General features: G+C 43.8%; 2 protein-coding genes across 2 annotated transcripts; both read right to left on the reverse strand.

Moving 5' to 3' along the window:
- Nucleotides 1–2089: 2089 nt before the first annotated feature.
- Nucleotides 2090–2429, reverse strand: LOC131907915 (WAP four-disulfide core domain protein 12-like). The gene is made up of 2 exons (XM_059258976.1): nucleotides 2351–2429; nucleotides 2090–2250 (listed from the first exon to the last, which is right to left on the reverse strand). Exons 1-2 carry the CDS (start codon nucleotides 2427–2429, stop codon nucleotides 2090–2092), a joined length of 240 nt encoding a protein of 79 aa, XP_059114959.1.
- Nucleotides 2430–9634: 7205 nt separating this feature from the next.
- On the reverse strand, nucleotides 9635–10900 carry LOC131908708 (WAP four-disulfide core domain protein 15A-like). Its single transcript, XM_059259739.1, has 3 exons — nucleotides 10706–10900; nucleotides 10410–10571; nucleotides 9635–9777 (listed from the first exon to the last, which is right to left on the reverse strand). Exons 1-2 carry the CDS (start codon nucleotides 10788–10790, stop codon nucleotides 10411–10413), a joined length of 246 nt encoding a protein of 81 aa, XP_059115722.1. The 5' UTR covers nucleotides 10791–10900; the 3' UTR covers nucleotides 9635–9777; nucleotide 10410.
- Between the last annotated feature and the right edge of the window lie 4172 nt (nucleotides 10901–15072).

A 15072-nucleotide genomic window follows, 5' to 3' on the forward strand; every position in this document is an offset into this window, starting at 1 on the left:
ATATCTTTGTCTTGTGGACACTTGCTATTTGGGGGAGAATAGGTGTATATATGCATTGTATTCTACATATAGTTACATATGTAACTGTTATATATTCTCTGGTACTTTCATACATGAACACAATATATTTAGATCATATCCCTCCCACTCCCTCAGATCTTTCTCCACATTCCCCTTCCAATCCACACCTTTCTCTCTGTCTCTCTTTAATAACTCAGTGAATCCAGCTACTGAGCCCATTTGCTCATGGGTGTCAGGCACCATCCACTGGGTCACAGGCACCATCCACTGGGTCACAGGCAACCACCATGGGCCACACCACTGAGGAAAACTGACCCTGGTTCCCCTAGTGGCCATCAACTGCCAATGCTCCTTAGCTAAAGGTGGGCCTCATGTGCCCCTTCCCTCTCCATGCTAGGGGACTGACTGGCCTGATTTGTTTAGGTCTTGGGCTGGTTGCACCAGCTGCTGTGAGTTCGTGAGAACAGTGACCTTGTCATGTGTAGACGACATTACCTGTAGCAATCTTCCAGGACCACTGGCTCTTCCTTGATATTCCCTGAACCTTGGTGGTGGTAGTGGTGAATATTGTGTGACACAGATAATCTCACTTAGGAATAAACTCGTCAAGATTCCATAGTCACTTTATTCTCTGGCTTTTGACCAGTTGTAAGGGCATATATTTAAAAAAACATATTATGGACAATTTTATCCTATTTATTCAAATTTTTAAAAAATGTCATTTAATAAAGTTTTACAGTTTTTTCCCAGGAATTTTGTGTATATTTCCAGAAAAAAAAAATATATATATATGTTGAACAGGGATTTATTTTATTTATTCTTCTCTCACATATTATATCCAGACTGCAGTTTCCCCTCCCTCCTCTCCTCCCAGTCCCCCTCCTCCCCTCCCCCATCCACTCCTCCTCTGTTTCCCTTCAGAAAAGGGCAGGAATATCAACCAAACATGACATATCAAGTTGCAATAAGACTGTGCACCTCCTCTCGTATTAAGGCTGGACAAGGCAACCCAGTAGGAGGAAAAGCAACCCCAAAGCAGGCAAAACAGTCAGGGAAAGCCCCTGCTCCCACTTTAGGAGTCCCACAAGAAGACCAAGCTGCACAATCATAACATATACGCAGAAGACCTAGGTCAGTCCCATGCAAGCTCCCTGATAGTTGATTCAGTCTCTGTGAGTTCTGAGAGCCCTGGTTAGTTGATTCTGTGGGCTGTTTTCTTGTGGTGTCCTTGACGTTCTGGCTCTTTCAATTCTTCCTCCCCCTCTCCCACAAATTTCTCTGAGCTCCACCTAATGTTTGGCTGTGGGTCTCTGCATCTGTTCCCATCAATAGTTGGGTAAAGCTTCTTGAACAGGGATTTTTTTAAAAAAACTATTAAGTTGTTAGTCTATTTGGGCCAGTGTAACAAATGATCATAGACTGAGTGGCTTATAAACGGCATTTATTTTTCAGAGTTCTGGAGGCTGGAAAGCCAAGGTCAGGGAGCCAGGAGATTCAGGGTCTGGAAAGGCCTGGTTTCTGGTCTTCGTACTTCTTGCTGTGTCCTTATATGGTGGAATGGCAAGGCAGTTCTCTGAGGTCCTTTCTTTAGGAGGTTTTACACCCTCAGGGCTCCAACTATGAAGGTGGAAGAGAACACAGAGAAAAGAACCTGCTTGTGCTGGGCTCAGGATTGGTAGGTGGTCCCCTCTTTTGGACACAAGGGCCCTGGGGCCAAGTTTCCCAGGGGTGCCCATTTCTCCCATCCTTTAAGACCTTCAGTGGGCTGGTGCTAAGGGACAGCAGCTTCCAGGGAAGGAAAGGATGGAGCATCACTTATGAGGACAGGCCTGGGAGGAGGGAGAGCCGAAAGGCTGGCCTTCCCTCCCGCTCCGCTCTGGGGACAGCCCTGCCACACTTCCCCTTTGTTTTCTTCTTTGTACGAAGCAGAAGTTCAAGGCCACTGATTTCTGACCCCACAAGCTCATAGCCATCTCTCCCGGTCCCTCTCCTCCAAGAACTGCTCCTCCGTGCTTTCAAGGGTAGGCAGAGGCAGGGGGAGGGGGAGGGCCATGCACAGGAGTGGGAGCTACTTACAGAGCTCTATTGGCTTCACAGGCTGCACACATTTGTAGCCACAGAGCCGGTAACAGCACTTTTCCTGACCCCCACAGTTCCCATCTCTGTTACACTGGGGTGGCTCACTCCTGGTGCAGTGTACATCGTCCATTGGGCAAACTCCTTCTTTGTCTTATTGGTGGAGGAAGCCACAAGATAAGTGGAGGGCTTCAGGCCTGTGTAATCTGGGAGCTCCCATCCCAGCTCCACCCAGCTCACCATATCCACTCACCACGGTTGACTTTATCTTCAGCTACCAGAGTGGAGGAAAGGAGGAGAACTGCGAGGACCAAGATGCTGTCTGGCCACATGCTGTCGTGTGGCTGAGGCTGAGACTGAGGCTGGGGGCTGGGGCTGGAGCTGGCTTTAAGTTATTTCTGCTGGGGGTGGCAGTGGGCGGAGCTGAAAGTTTGCTAATAATAGGGAGGCCTGTGTTCCCCAACCCTATCAGAAATGGGACTTGGGGAACTTCCAAGGGCGCGTCTGAAAGACCCTAACCCTTTAGGCTTACATCCCCCAAGCCCCAGGAAACAAGGAACTAAAAAGAAAACTAGTTCCAAGGGCCACCTGACTCAGCTACTACTCAATCACCCCTGTAACAATATAACAATGTAAAAAGATTTCTGTTAAGAGATGTGCTCAACTGTGACTGGGATAGTTGCAGGTGTTCCAGGAAGGACCACTGTGACCTTTGTAAACTCCACTCCCACCCTGGTACCCCCCTTGAGGTTTCAGGAAGAATGTACCTGTTGACGTGACTGTACCCACTCTGTGATCAGACCATGTTCTTGTGAAACGAAATTGTATGGGAATTGTAATCTTATGGCTTTTATGGGTTTTTCCTTTAAAAGCACCTACGTGACTACAGTACGATGTGGCTCTTGCTCTTAGGAGCAGAGTTTGCCCTTCTGTACAGAAGCCAATAAATTTCTCGTGCTGTTGCATCAGCTGGACTGGAGTCTGGGTTCTTGGTGCGCCCACTTGAGACCCTAAACTTTGGGGTCCAACAGCATCCATGTTTGCATAAGTAGTCTCTACTGATATCACATTACGATCAAGATGACATTATCTTACGGGGAAGGAAGGAGGCACAGAAAGGGAGCAAAGCCACTCACTCACGGACACACAGCCTGGCAGTGGCAGGACCAAGTTTCTTCAACTCTGATGCTCACCCCTGAGCCCTGTTTCTGCGTGTTCTTCCCTAGACAGAGGTCTTCATTTCTTCCTGTCATGTCTGGACTGGTCCCCCGGGTTTCTTCTCACCCCAGGGAAGGCTCTGGAACACCCAGTTTAAAACTGGCTTGCTATGTGCTCCAAACCATGACACCCTCACATGCCACCGATGAGAGCAGACCTAAGCCTTATCACCAGTTGTGTGACTGAAGACATTTCCTTTCTAAACTCCTTTCCTTAATCATAAAATGGGTGCCATAGTTTTATCTCACTCATAGCAATTACGTTTTCTTTCCTGAAATGTGCCCCCCCCAATTCCCACCCCTGTAGCATGAATCTTAAAAGTTCTTATTAATAAAATCAAACCTGAGGCCAGTTATTGGGGTGATGCTGGAAGGTCAGAGAACCAGAACAAGCCACAGCTAACCTCACCTGGCCAACTTCTCAGCTGATCTTGTTTCCTCAGACTGGAAGCTTCTGTGTCCTCATCCCAATGGCTCTCAGCTGAACTCTGCTCGAAACCTAAAAGCTTAACCAGCCAAATGCTTCTAGTTTCTGGTCTCCACGCCTTATATATCTTTCTGTTTTTGCCATCATTCCCTGGGATTAAAGGCTGGCTTTCTGGGATTAAAGGTGTGAGTCACCACGCTTGGCTGGATCCTTGAATAGATGGATTTCTGCCTCTGGAATGCTCTACCACTGCCTAACTTCTATGTTTAATATTGTGGTTGTTCTGTCTCTGACCCCAGATAAGTTTATTAGCATGCACAATATTTTGGGGAATACAATACCACACTCCCCCCCCAAAAAAAAGCCCACTCAGCATCTCCATCTCTCCAGTCTTGGACTCCAAGTCTCCTCCCTTCAGAAATATGAATCCATTATGGACTCCCGTATCGGTTTTTTTTTTTTTTGATAAGGAAGCCCAAGGCAGAGCGGTGCTGTGTGTGTGATGCAGGACAACTTTTAAAGTCTTTTCTTTGGACTGGCTCTACAGGTGAAAAAAAAATTCCTACACAAGCCCGGAAACTTGAGAGGATAAATACATAAAATGTTAAAAAGAAAAAGATGGGAAATAGAGTGATTTGAAAAAATCCTGCCCTTCATCAGTGCTTTTCCCAAGGCCAGTTCTTTGATATCTTACTCGTGGTTAGGTTACTATGCCTAAAATTTACCTTTTTGCCTTAGCTGGTGTGAGTTAGTTTTCTGTAATTTGCTATAAGTAAAGAAAGGGAGGACTCCTCCATTCCAGGAAGAGCACTAGCTCCCTACTGGGCGGTGAGCCATGACTCCAGGCTCACTAACGTGTCCTCTGTCCTAGGGCTGGAGTCTGGGGAGTTGGTGAGCATATGCATGGATGTTGGAGTGTGCTGGCTATTTGTTAGAATTCCTAACCACTCCCCCAGCTACATGACCTGTACATGAGCTAGCAAGATGCTTAGTCATCCCAGGGCCTCACATCCCACGTAATCCATGTGCTGCATGATCATGTAGTTTGCAAGCAGCATGATCACATAGTCTATGTGCATGTGTGGCATAGCTACGTAAGCCCATATGTGCATGTGTAGGGGGAGAGGGAACCTATAAAAGCGAGTTCCACTTATCCCTCCCTCCTCTTCCTGCACAGTCACTCCCATAGGCCTATGCACATCCCTTCTGTTCCCTTCCCTTAATAAACTCTTATAGTGGGTTTTGTTGTACATTGTGGCTTTTCTCGCATGGTAAACAGCACCGCTTAATGAATAACATTGTGCCACTTAATAAATAACACTATTCTTCACCCTTATCATTTTATTACTAACTTTAAAAATATGTAGAACATATTAAAAACCAGAGCAGTGACTCTCATACACCTGTATTGGATTGAACAATTCATAACAGGTTGGGGTATCCAGCTCTATAGTTGATGAAATATTTGGGACTGAGCTGCAGATGGTATATCCTCCATGATAAACACTATATCATGCAAATTCTAATAATAAAAGTCTCTAACATACAAAATGATAATCATATCTTAGAAAACTGATAATAAATGCTACATGACAATAAAAGCAACATTTGCTTTCCTGTCTCCAGAGTATACTTGTAGCTAATTTTTGATGCGATTTTTTAAAACAACAACAACAACTTTCCCATACAATAAGCTCCATAGGTGAAAGATTTTTACCCTTTGAGAACAGCAGCTTTGCACATAAAAAAAGAGCTTTTTTTGTTGTTTTTGTTTTCTTTTAGATAGGATTTCTCTACAAGTCTTGGCTGTCCTAGGAATTTGCTCTGTAGACCAGGCTGGCCTTGAACTCACAGAGATCTCCTGCTTCTGCCTCTCAAGTGCTGGGATTAAAGGTGTGTGCCACCACACCCAGCAACTTATAATAACTTAATAGAACATCAGAGAGCATAATAGACTAGAATTTAACAGACCGCCACTGCTCTAGGAGTGCCTTCTCTCTCAAACTTTCCATTTATCACTCTCATGTTTTACCTCCTTGGTGGACGTGGATGTTGTCAAATCCTGTGACTTTTGAGGTACGGCCAAAAGGTGGAGTGAAGGCATCCACATTCTTGGAACTAAATGTTACACCAGTGGTCATTTTCCCCTCTAGTTGACTTTGGCCTTGGTTTTAAAGAGCAATCTGCTGTTGTTGCTTTTATGTGGAAGAAATGTGACTCTAAATCTAACTGGAGAGCTGGGCATGAAGGTGCAGGCCTGTCGTGCCAGCACTCAGCAGGCAGCCTGGGCTACACAGTGAGACCCCTCCCATCTTACACAACAGTAACAGAAGCAACAACACACCATGACCCCCTCCCCAACCCAAACCAGCATATTCTGTATGCATGAACATATTTTTGTAGCTACAGCTAAATAACACTTTTGTCTTGTGTGTAACATTCTGGGAGACACCAAAGAGTTGTGACTGAAGGTTTTCCAGGTCCTGTTATGAAAATAGGTTATAATGAGCTGAGCCTACTTCAGATATGCAGGTCAGCTTTCCCTTCAGTGGAGGGACTGGTTTCAAAATGATAGGACTGACCCCTCTCTCTAGTTCTCCATAAGAAAATCCAAGGCTGTGAAGTTATTTACCGCAATTACTTCAACTCAGGCACACAAAGGAATTGTTTATATGGCTGGGATAAGGCTGAATATGTGTCATTTTAGTCAAAGAGAGGATAATTCTTAAAAATCATATCTATTGCCAGCTCCCAGGGGTGGGATCACTAGCTCAGGTGTGTGTTTGCTGTATTCCAAGTGTACTGTTAGGAAGAACTTTGTTCCTAGAATTTAGGAAGGCTGCTCAGTTTGCTGAAGAAGGCATACAGCCTTGCATGTGAGATGATGTAACTATTGTCCCCAACTAACAGTAATTATTTATTGGCTCACAGTGTCATTGTCACAGCAACCATAATTCAATGACAAAAATGGTTTTTTCCATGCTGAACTTCCCGTGGCAGTCCAATGAAGCACACACATCTATTGCTATTGAGTTTAAAGTGCCCATGTTCTATCAAAGAGGAGAAAGAGTTGCTCTTTGGATAACATTCTTCCCCCAGAAGAGCTGAAGTGGACTCATGGCAAAGGACTCGCTCCTGCTGGAATTTCTTTTATCTTTAAAAGTCTTATTTTATTATTTTGTGTGTAAAAGTGTTTTGCCTGCATGCATGTCTGTGTTCCATGTGCATGCATGTCTGTGTACCATGTGCATGCATGTCTGTGTACCATGTGCATGAGTGGTGCCTGAGGGGTCCAGAAGAGGGCATGGGATTCCACGGAACTGGAGTTACAGATCATTGTGAGCCACCATGTAGTGCAGAGGATAGAACCTGGGTCCTCTGGAAGTGCTCTTAACGACTAGGCTGTTTCTCTAGACCCTTTTTTAAAAATCTTTCTGTTAGTCAATGTTGCTATCAAAAGAAGACATAATTCAGTTTCACTAAGAACCCTGAAAAGTGCAATGTACCCATTTTATGTAAATGACACTAATTCTGTATATAAAACTTTACACCTTGTGACTGTTAGATCACAAAGAAGGCCCCTAAGATGGTGGTGTGGCTGCCAATACCCTAAAATGGTAACCTGAGTCACCTAGGGCAGATGGCCATGAGTAAACAGGAGCTAACCTCCAGCAGTTCTCAAAAACCCTGTGACTCAGGGACCTTGTTTATCAGAGACCTGCAATTTCCTCATTCACCCAAGACGGGCATCCACCACAGGCAAAAGGACATCTGCTATACATAAACTGGTAGGCTTGGCCTGAGGACCCTGTTCTACGCAAGACAGGAAAAAAAAAATCTCCTGAGAGGAAGGCATCTGCCCTAAGCCCTCAGGAACCTTATGAAGCTTACTTGCTTTCTCGGCTGGACTGATGCTCTCCACCCTCAGGGGACAGCTCAGCAGTTTCTTCTCCAATAAACCTATTTTTGCTACATGCAGAATGGTCTCCTGTGGTAGTTTGCTGCACTCACTGTGACTGTGTAATTATAAAAATATCAGATGAAAACTTGGTACTGAATAAGTAGTTTCCCTCAAACTTTTTTTTGTATTTGTTACAAAAACTTAGTCGGCCATGTTTGCAAATCTCTACTACCACTGTGGTTCTTAAGGAAGCTGGAAGCCCAGAAGCATGAGGTGAAGAGACTGAATCAGAAAATGTTTTATTATTAGGGAGATTAGGATGGGCCACAGAGGATCTCTTTCTTTAATCACTAATATATAATAACTTCAATTTCAAGACTATAAAGACCTTAGTTCCCTCTCTCTGGACCATCTTGTAGAATATTAACTTAAGATGTGTTACATTTGTTTACGTTGTGGAACATTTGTTGAATGATGCAAAGATGTGTTGCATTCTTTTATGTTGTATTTGTTGAACTCTGTGAAGCTGTGTTACTGTACCTGTCTAAAACACCTGATTGGTTTAACAAAGAGCTGAACAGCCAATAGCTAGGCAGAAGAGGGTTAGGCGGGGCTGGCGGGCAGAGAGAATAAATAGGAGATAAAGAGAAGAAGGAGAGAAATGAGAAAAGAAGGAGAGAGAACTCAAGGGGCCAGCCACCCAGCTACACAGCAAGCCACGGAGTGAGAAGGGAAGAAAAGGTATACAGAAACAGGGAAAGGTAAAAGCCCAGAGGCAAGAGGTAGGCAGGATAATTGTTTAGATTGAAAAGCTGGCTAGAAATAAGCTATGGTTGGGCATTCATAAGTAATAATAAGTCTCCATGTATTTGTTTGGGAGCTGGGTGAAGGCCTCACCCAAATAGCAAAGAGTAAAGAGTTAAAAACAAACAAACAAACAAACAACAACATCCCACCCTCCTCTCTGAGTATAATGCGTATGTGTGTGCATGTGGAGGTCAGAGGTCAACACTGGGCATCTTCCTCTATCAATCTCAGGCTTACTTTTTGAGACAGGGTCACTCATTGAACCTAGAGTTCATTAATTGGCTAGCTATGGCTGACCAGAGAGCCCCTGAGAGCCTCCTGTCTCCACCTCCCAGCATTGGGATTACAGGCATGTGCCACACATGGCCTGGGAATCCAAATTCAGGTCCTCATTCTTATGCAGCAGACATTTGACCTGTGGAGCATCTCCCCAGTCTTTAAACACTCCAGATGAAAGACGGTTCCTGACTTGTTTCTAACTCAAAGCTCCAAAGTTCCTAGATAAAGATGTGGGAAGGACACAGCACCTGTGTCCAGGAAGCTGTAATACACGTGATGTGCTCGTCCATTTTAGGATTTCCTCCATAAGGTACAAACACTAAAAATTTGACCCTAAAATCTCTGGAATCTGATCTATGGAAGAGAGAGAAGGGGGAGGAAGGGAAGGGAAGGAAGGAGGGGGCAGGAAGGGGAAGAGGACAGAGGAGCAGGAAGGAGGTAGAGAGGAGAGGAGAGGGTGAAGAGAGAAGTCTTACAGAGCTCCACACAGTTGAAAATACACAGTGGGTTTGATTTGTTTTGAGTGTTTCTCTGAACAGTTCGTGTACGGCAAGCTTGTGTTCAGTGTGGCCTTTAAGCAGTACGGCCGGGTGGCAGCTGATTAGGTCATGTGAGGAACACCTTCAGAAGCAATCAATGCATATATCTGGTGGAACTGGAATTCTTCCTTTGGCATAGGCTGGTGCCTCCCCTTATTTTTTTCTGCATGCACTGCTGTTGACTTTCACATGTGTTGCCACCACTGTGTGGTGCCAGTCACCTCGGGTCCCTAACTAGAGCTAAAGACAGACTGATAGTGTGTTCCTGAGCCTCCAGAACTAGAAGGGAAATAAACCTCTTCTCTATATAAAGTATCCAGCTTCAAGCAGTTGACTATGACACCAAGAAACAGTTATTACATAGAGATTTGTTTGTTTTGCTTTAATATTAATAAGCATTTAACCCACAAATAAAAGGGGCCTGTGAGACAGAGGAACTTGAGGTCAGCCATCCAAGTTGGAGCCAATGGCACCATATCTTCCCAGGCTTGGTTAAGAAAGGGTTTCCATCTAGGAAGAGAAGAATCAGAAACAGAAGCAGTTGTAAACTGTTCTGGGGACATGCTTTGGGATCCCACTGCCACCGTGGCCTGAGTCTTGCTAGGTTCTCTTCTGCCAAGAGAACTGGGATGTACTGTCTGTCAAAGAACTGGGGACTGAGGGCTGGGGGAGTCTAGGCAACTCCACTATGAAATTATGAACTCATAATCCCTTACTTTTCAACTTAAATGTGAAATACAACACACTGAGAAACGGGTCAGTTGAAAACAATCATGACAAAAAATTCAGTGATAGTTGGGTGGCTTTGGAGATAACGTTGTCCAGATGATCCCATCATACAGGGAAGTCTGATGCCCATTTCAAGCAGGACGTTATGTAGCCCAGGCTGACCTCACACTCTCTATGTAGCCAGAGATGACACTGGACTCCTAATCCCTCTCTCAACCTCTCAAGTGCTAGGATTACAGGTGTGGGACACACTTCCTGCTTGAATGTTATGTTTTCTAGGCAACCCCCAACTTGAAAGCTCTGATCCCAGTGATTTCCACAGGCGCTGAACACTCAGCTCTAAGGCAGATAAGATGGATGCACGGACACGTTTCTGGGGCAGCACCAAGTACAGCAGGTCTAGGGCCACTCACTTCAAATCATGGTTGTCCACGGTTCCACGCAGCGCATCTGACAGTAGTAGAAACAGCACTTTTTGATGCCCTTGCACCCTTTATCAAGCTTGCATAGGGCTAAGCGGACAAACGGGCAGGGGAGAAAAAATTCCGGGCAGTTCCCAGGTTTTGGCGTCGTTACTGCAGAAAAATGCCCTTGAGTGAATAGGAAGCACCGGTGGGATCACTGCAAGGACCAGCTAGCTGGTTCCACAGAATTCCCACGTGGGAAAACGCTCCCCTCCCCTAGTACCTCCAGCACCCCGCTGCATCACCTCTTTTCTTCTTTATTCTAGGCTGCACCATGCTGAGGCAAAGGAGGAGGGTTGTTGTGAACAGTGTGAGACTCCTTGGTTTCATCTCCTAAGAAAATTGCCAGGTGAACATGGAAGAAAGATCTGTTTGGATCAGCGCTGGGTGGCAGATAACCAGCAGGTGGTGCTGTGGCTCACAGGTCAGGAAAAAACAAAACAAAACAAAACGGAAGTGTTATCAGCCTGAACCGGAAGGACTTAGCTGGTTTCTTTCAAGCCTCACCCCTACCCCCTTTCCAAGGGTAAGGGAGATAATGTTCTGTTCTTAGGGTCTATCAGGGCTGGCCTGGCCTTTCCTAATTTGTAAATTTTACTGTAGGTTCAGGCAGTAAGAGGGTTGCTGCTCAGGGGCCATGTGTCCCAGCTAGCCAACCCACTCTTCTTATCACGTAGCCAGAAAATTTGAAACACCACTTCTCCAAATACTGCTCGGGTACGGGTGCACAGGAGGCTTTACTTTTTGCCATTAATGTTTAAATGCTACCTACACCATTGTAAAGATACAGCAAGACAGTGTAATGGGTTACCAGCAATATTCTTTCTAGATTTATGGAAATTTTCGTATGTGTCATGGGATTTAAGATTAAGGCTAATAAGTAATTTATCCGTTTTCCCTCTCTCTCCTCTGTCTTTCTTGGAGACAGGTTCTCCTGCTTGATATTAGAAGCCTGGCTAACTATCCAGGTCTAGTGAAGTCATAGATCTTGAGTTCTTGACCCAGCCTAGGCTACATAGGAAAAAAAGTGGGGAAAGAAAAAAATAAAGGAAAAGTGAACTCCACCAAATGTAACAATGTAGCAGTGGTATATAAATCAGCCATGTGGGCAACCATGTTTCAATGGAGGACCTCACATTCATTAGCATATGGGCAACATAAAGTTGACTCAGCTGGTTATTAAAATACAAAGAAGGGCTTGGCATTGGGAAAGGGTGGAGAGGTGGGGAAATGAGTCTGGAAGGAGTTAGGAGAAGGAGTGGAGTGAATAGAGTGGAAATACAGTATATAAAATTCTCAAAGAAGAATTAATAAAATATTTTATTAAAGATAGATAAAACAACCCCCCAAAACAAAAAATGACAAAAAACCCACTCATATCTTTAATTTGAAGATTAAAAGATAAATTTGTTAAAATGTAAAACTATAATAATTTGCTAAGGGATGTGTAATATAGAAAGCTTTAAATTATTATATAAAAATGCAAGTAACAGATGCTGTGGGGATTTAAAGATAAAGGGTCCTTATACAATTGTGGTCATGTAATCAGTTCAGTTACTATAAGAATCAATGTGGAGATTCCTCAAAAACTAAAAGTAGATTTGTCATGTGAACCAGCCATATCACTTCTGGACATTTACCCAAAGAACTCTACATATTTTAGAGATATTTGCAGATCAATCAATGTTCATTGCCACACTAGTCTCAATAGATAAGAACTCAGCCTCGGTGTTCAACCACAGAAGAATGAATAAAGAAAATGTGGTATGGTGCTCATACACAATGGGATTAAGGAAGAATAATTGCCATCTTCAGGAAACTGGATGGAACAGGAGCTCATAGTCTTCTATGGAATAATTCACATTCAAAAGACAGATGCTCCCCTAAGTGGTGGTGGTGCACACCTTTAATCCCAGTACTGGGGAGGCAGAGGCAGGTAGATCTCTGACTTTGAGGCCAGCCTGATCTACAGATCACATTCCAGAACAGCCAGGTCTATGCTAAGAAACTCTGCCTTTAAAAACAAACAAACAAACAAACAAACAAACAAAAAAGACAGATGCTTCATGATTTTTCCTCATATGGGACTGTACGTTAATTGTATGTATGTGTAAAGTAGAAAGGGGGCTGGGAGAGGGGAGGTTGAGAGCTTAAAGGAGAGGCAAGGATTAAAAAAAAAGTAATGGAATACATGTGACATGAAAGCAAATGGGGGAACTACTGGAAGTGGGAACTATTCTGTAGGTTAACAAACCATTACTTTGTTAACTTACAAAACAGAAACAAAACAAACAAGAACAACAAAATCCAAATCAGCAGAAAGGAGATGTCAAAAGTCCATGCATCCACTCTGTTGTTTTGACTCTTACAAGGAGCGTTGCCATGAATATTCTTGTATATACATACATTTTGGAGAATGTAAGTGGGATGTAGTTAGGAATGGAATTGCTGGATTGATGGAGTGGAGGGCACAGAGAGTAGATATGCTCTGCCATCATAAATATGGCCAACACCTCTCCAATACACATGTAACAATTTAAACAGCACCAGTGTGTGAGAGGAGATTTACTGCTCCTTAATTTCAGCAACACTTGATAATGTCTGCCTTTTCAGTAGCTATTCTGGGGGCCACCTAGTAGTATTTCCCCCTGTGTGAATTTATACTTCGCCTATGACTGGTTGTAGCCATTATATTTTGTCAACTTGACACAAACTAGAGTCATCTGGGAAGAGGAAACCTGAATTGAGAAAATGCCCCCATCAAATTGCCCTGTGGACATGTCTGTGGGGGCATTTTCTTGATTAATGAATGATGAAGGAAGGCCCAGCCCATTGTGGGCAGTGCTACCCTGGGTAGATGGGCCTAGGTTTTGTCAGAAGGCAGGTTGAGCAAGCCAGAGTAAGCAAGCTTGTAAGCAATATTCTTCCATAGTTTTTGTTCCGACTTCTTTTAATGATAGGCTGTATAAACTAAATACAGTCTGTGGTTTGAATGAAAATGGCCCCTATAGCCTCATATGTTTGAATACTTGGTTGCCATTTGATGGAACCATTTGGGAAGGATTGGGAGGTGTGGCCTTGTTGAAAGAAGTGTGTCACTGGAGGTGGGCTTTGAGGTTTTAAAAGCCCACATCATTCCCAGTTTCTCTCTCTCCCTCTCCCCTCCTCTTCCTTCCTTCCCTCCTCTCTCTCTACCTGGTGTTTGTGTTTTAAGATGTGAGCTCTCAGATACTGCTCCAGCACCATGCCTGCCTGCCAGGATGGTCATGACTCACCCTCTGAAACTGTGATTCTCCATAAGCTCTTCTTTCTGTAAGTTACCTTGGGCATGGTTTCTTTTCACAATAGAGAAGTAACTAAGACACCCTTCCTCCCCAAGTTGGGTTTGGTCTATGCTTTATCACAGCAACAGAAAACTAGGCAGAAATTTGGAGCAGAGAGTGGAATATTGCTGCGATGGATCAGACATTTTCTTTCTTTCTTTCTTTCTTTCTTTCTTTCTTTCTTTCTTTCTTTCTTTCTTTCTTTCTTTCTCCCTCTCTCCCTCTCTCCCTCTCTCCCTCTCTCCCTCTCTCCCTCTCCTTCTCTCTCTCTCCATTCCTTCCTTTCTTCTTTCCTTCCTTCCTTTCTTTTCTTTTCTTTCTTTCTTTTTTTTTTTGACAAGGATTAGAATTTTGAAGCTTTGGGTTGAAAAAGCCATTCAGAACTCAAAGCCCAATGAAGTGTTATGAAAGCTTGGAAGATGGGAATGTTGAGAAAAGTATGAGGGTCTACAGCCATACTATCCTGAATACACGCAATTTTGTCTGCTCTCAGAAGCTAAGCAGAGTTGGGCCTGGTTAGTACTTGGATGGGAGAAAGGTGTAGGTAGTGGAGGCATTACTTGTGAAGCTTCAGAGGGAAGCAAAGACTCTCAAGGCTGCTTGATGTGGAATGTTAGTTTAAGATGTGTTACATTTGTTCATGCTGTGGAATATTTGTTTAATGATGCAAATTCTTTTATGTTGCATTTGTTTAACTCTGTGAAGTTGTGTTACTTTGCCTATTGAAAACACCTGATTGATCTAATAAAGAGCTGAACAGTCAATAGCTAGGCAGGAGAGAATAAATAGAAGGAGAAAAAGAAGAAGAGAGAGGAGTGAGAAAAGGAAAAGGAGAGGAAGATGCCAGGGGCCAGCCATCTAGCCACACAGCCAGCCATGGAGTAAGAAGGAAAGAAAGGTATATAGAATAGAAAAAGGTAAAAGCCCAGAGGCAAAAGGTAGATGGGATAATTTAAGTTACGAAAAGCTGGCTAGAAATAAGCTAAGCTAAGGCCAGGCATTCATAAGTAAGAAGTCTTTGTGCATTTATTTGGGAGCTGGGTGGTGGACCCCCAAAAGAGTAAAACAACAACAACAACTATGGCTGTTTCTGTTTTACATTAGAATAAAAAATCTGTGGAAGAAAAAGCTGTGTTTTACAGGGGCAGTCAATGTTACTTAGCTAGGACTGAAGAATCAGCTGTGATTAATAAGAGACCAGCATCGTTGAGGTGATACCTTCTGGAGAGTATTTTCCTCAGATCTCCCACACAGAAGCTGAAGTCCTGCTGTAGGCAGCCCTACTTGGT

The sequence above is a fragment of the Peromyscus eremicus genome, chromosome 4 (genome assembly GCF_949786415.1).
Source record: "Peromyscus eremicus chromosome 4, PerEre_H2_v1, whole genome shotgun sequence".
NCBI classification, from domain to species: Eukaryota; Metazoa; Chordata; class Mammalia; order Rodentia; family Cricetidae; genus Peromyscus; species Peromyscus eremicus.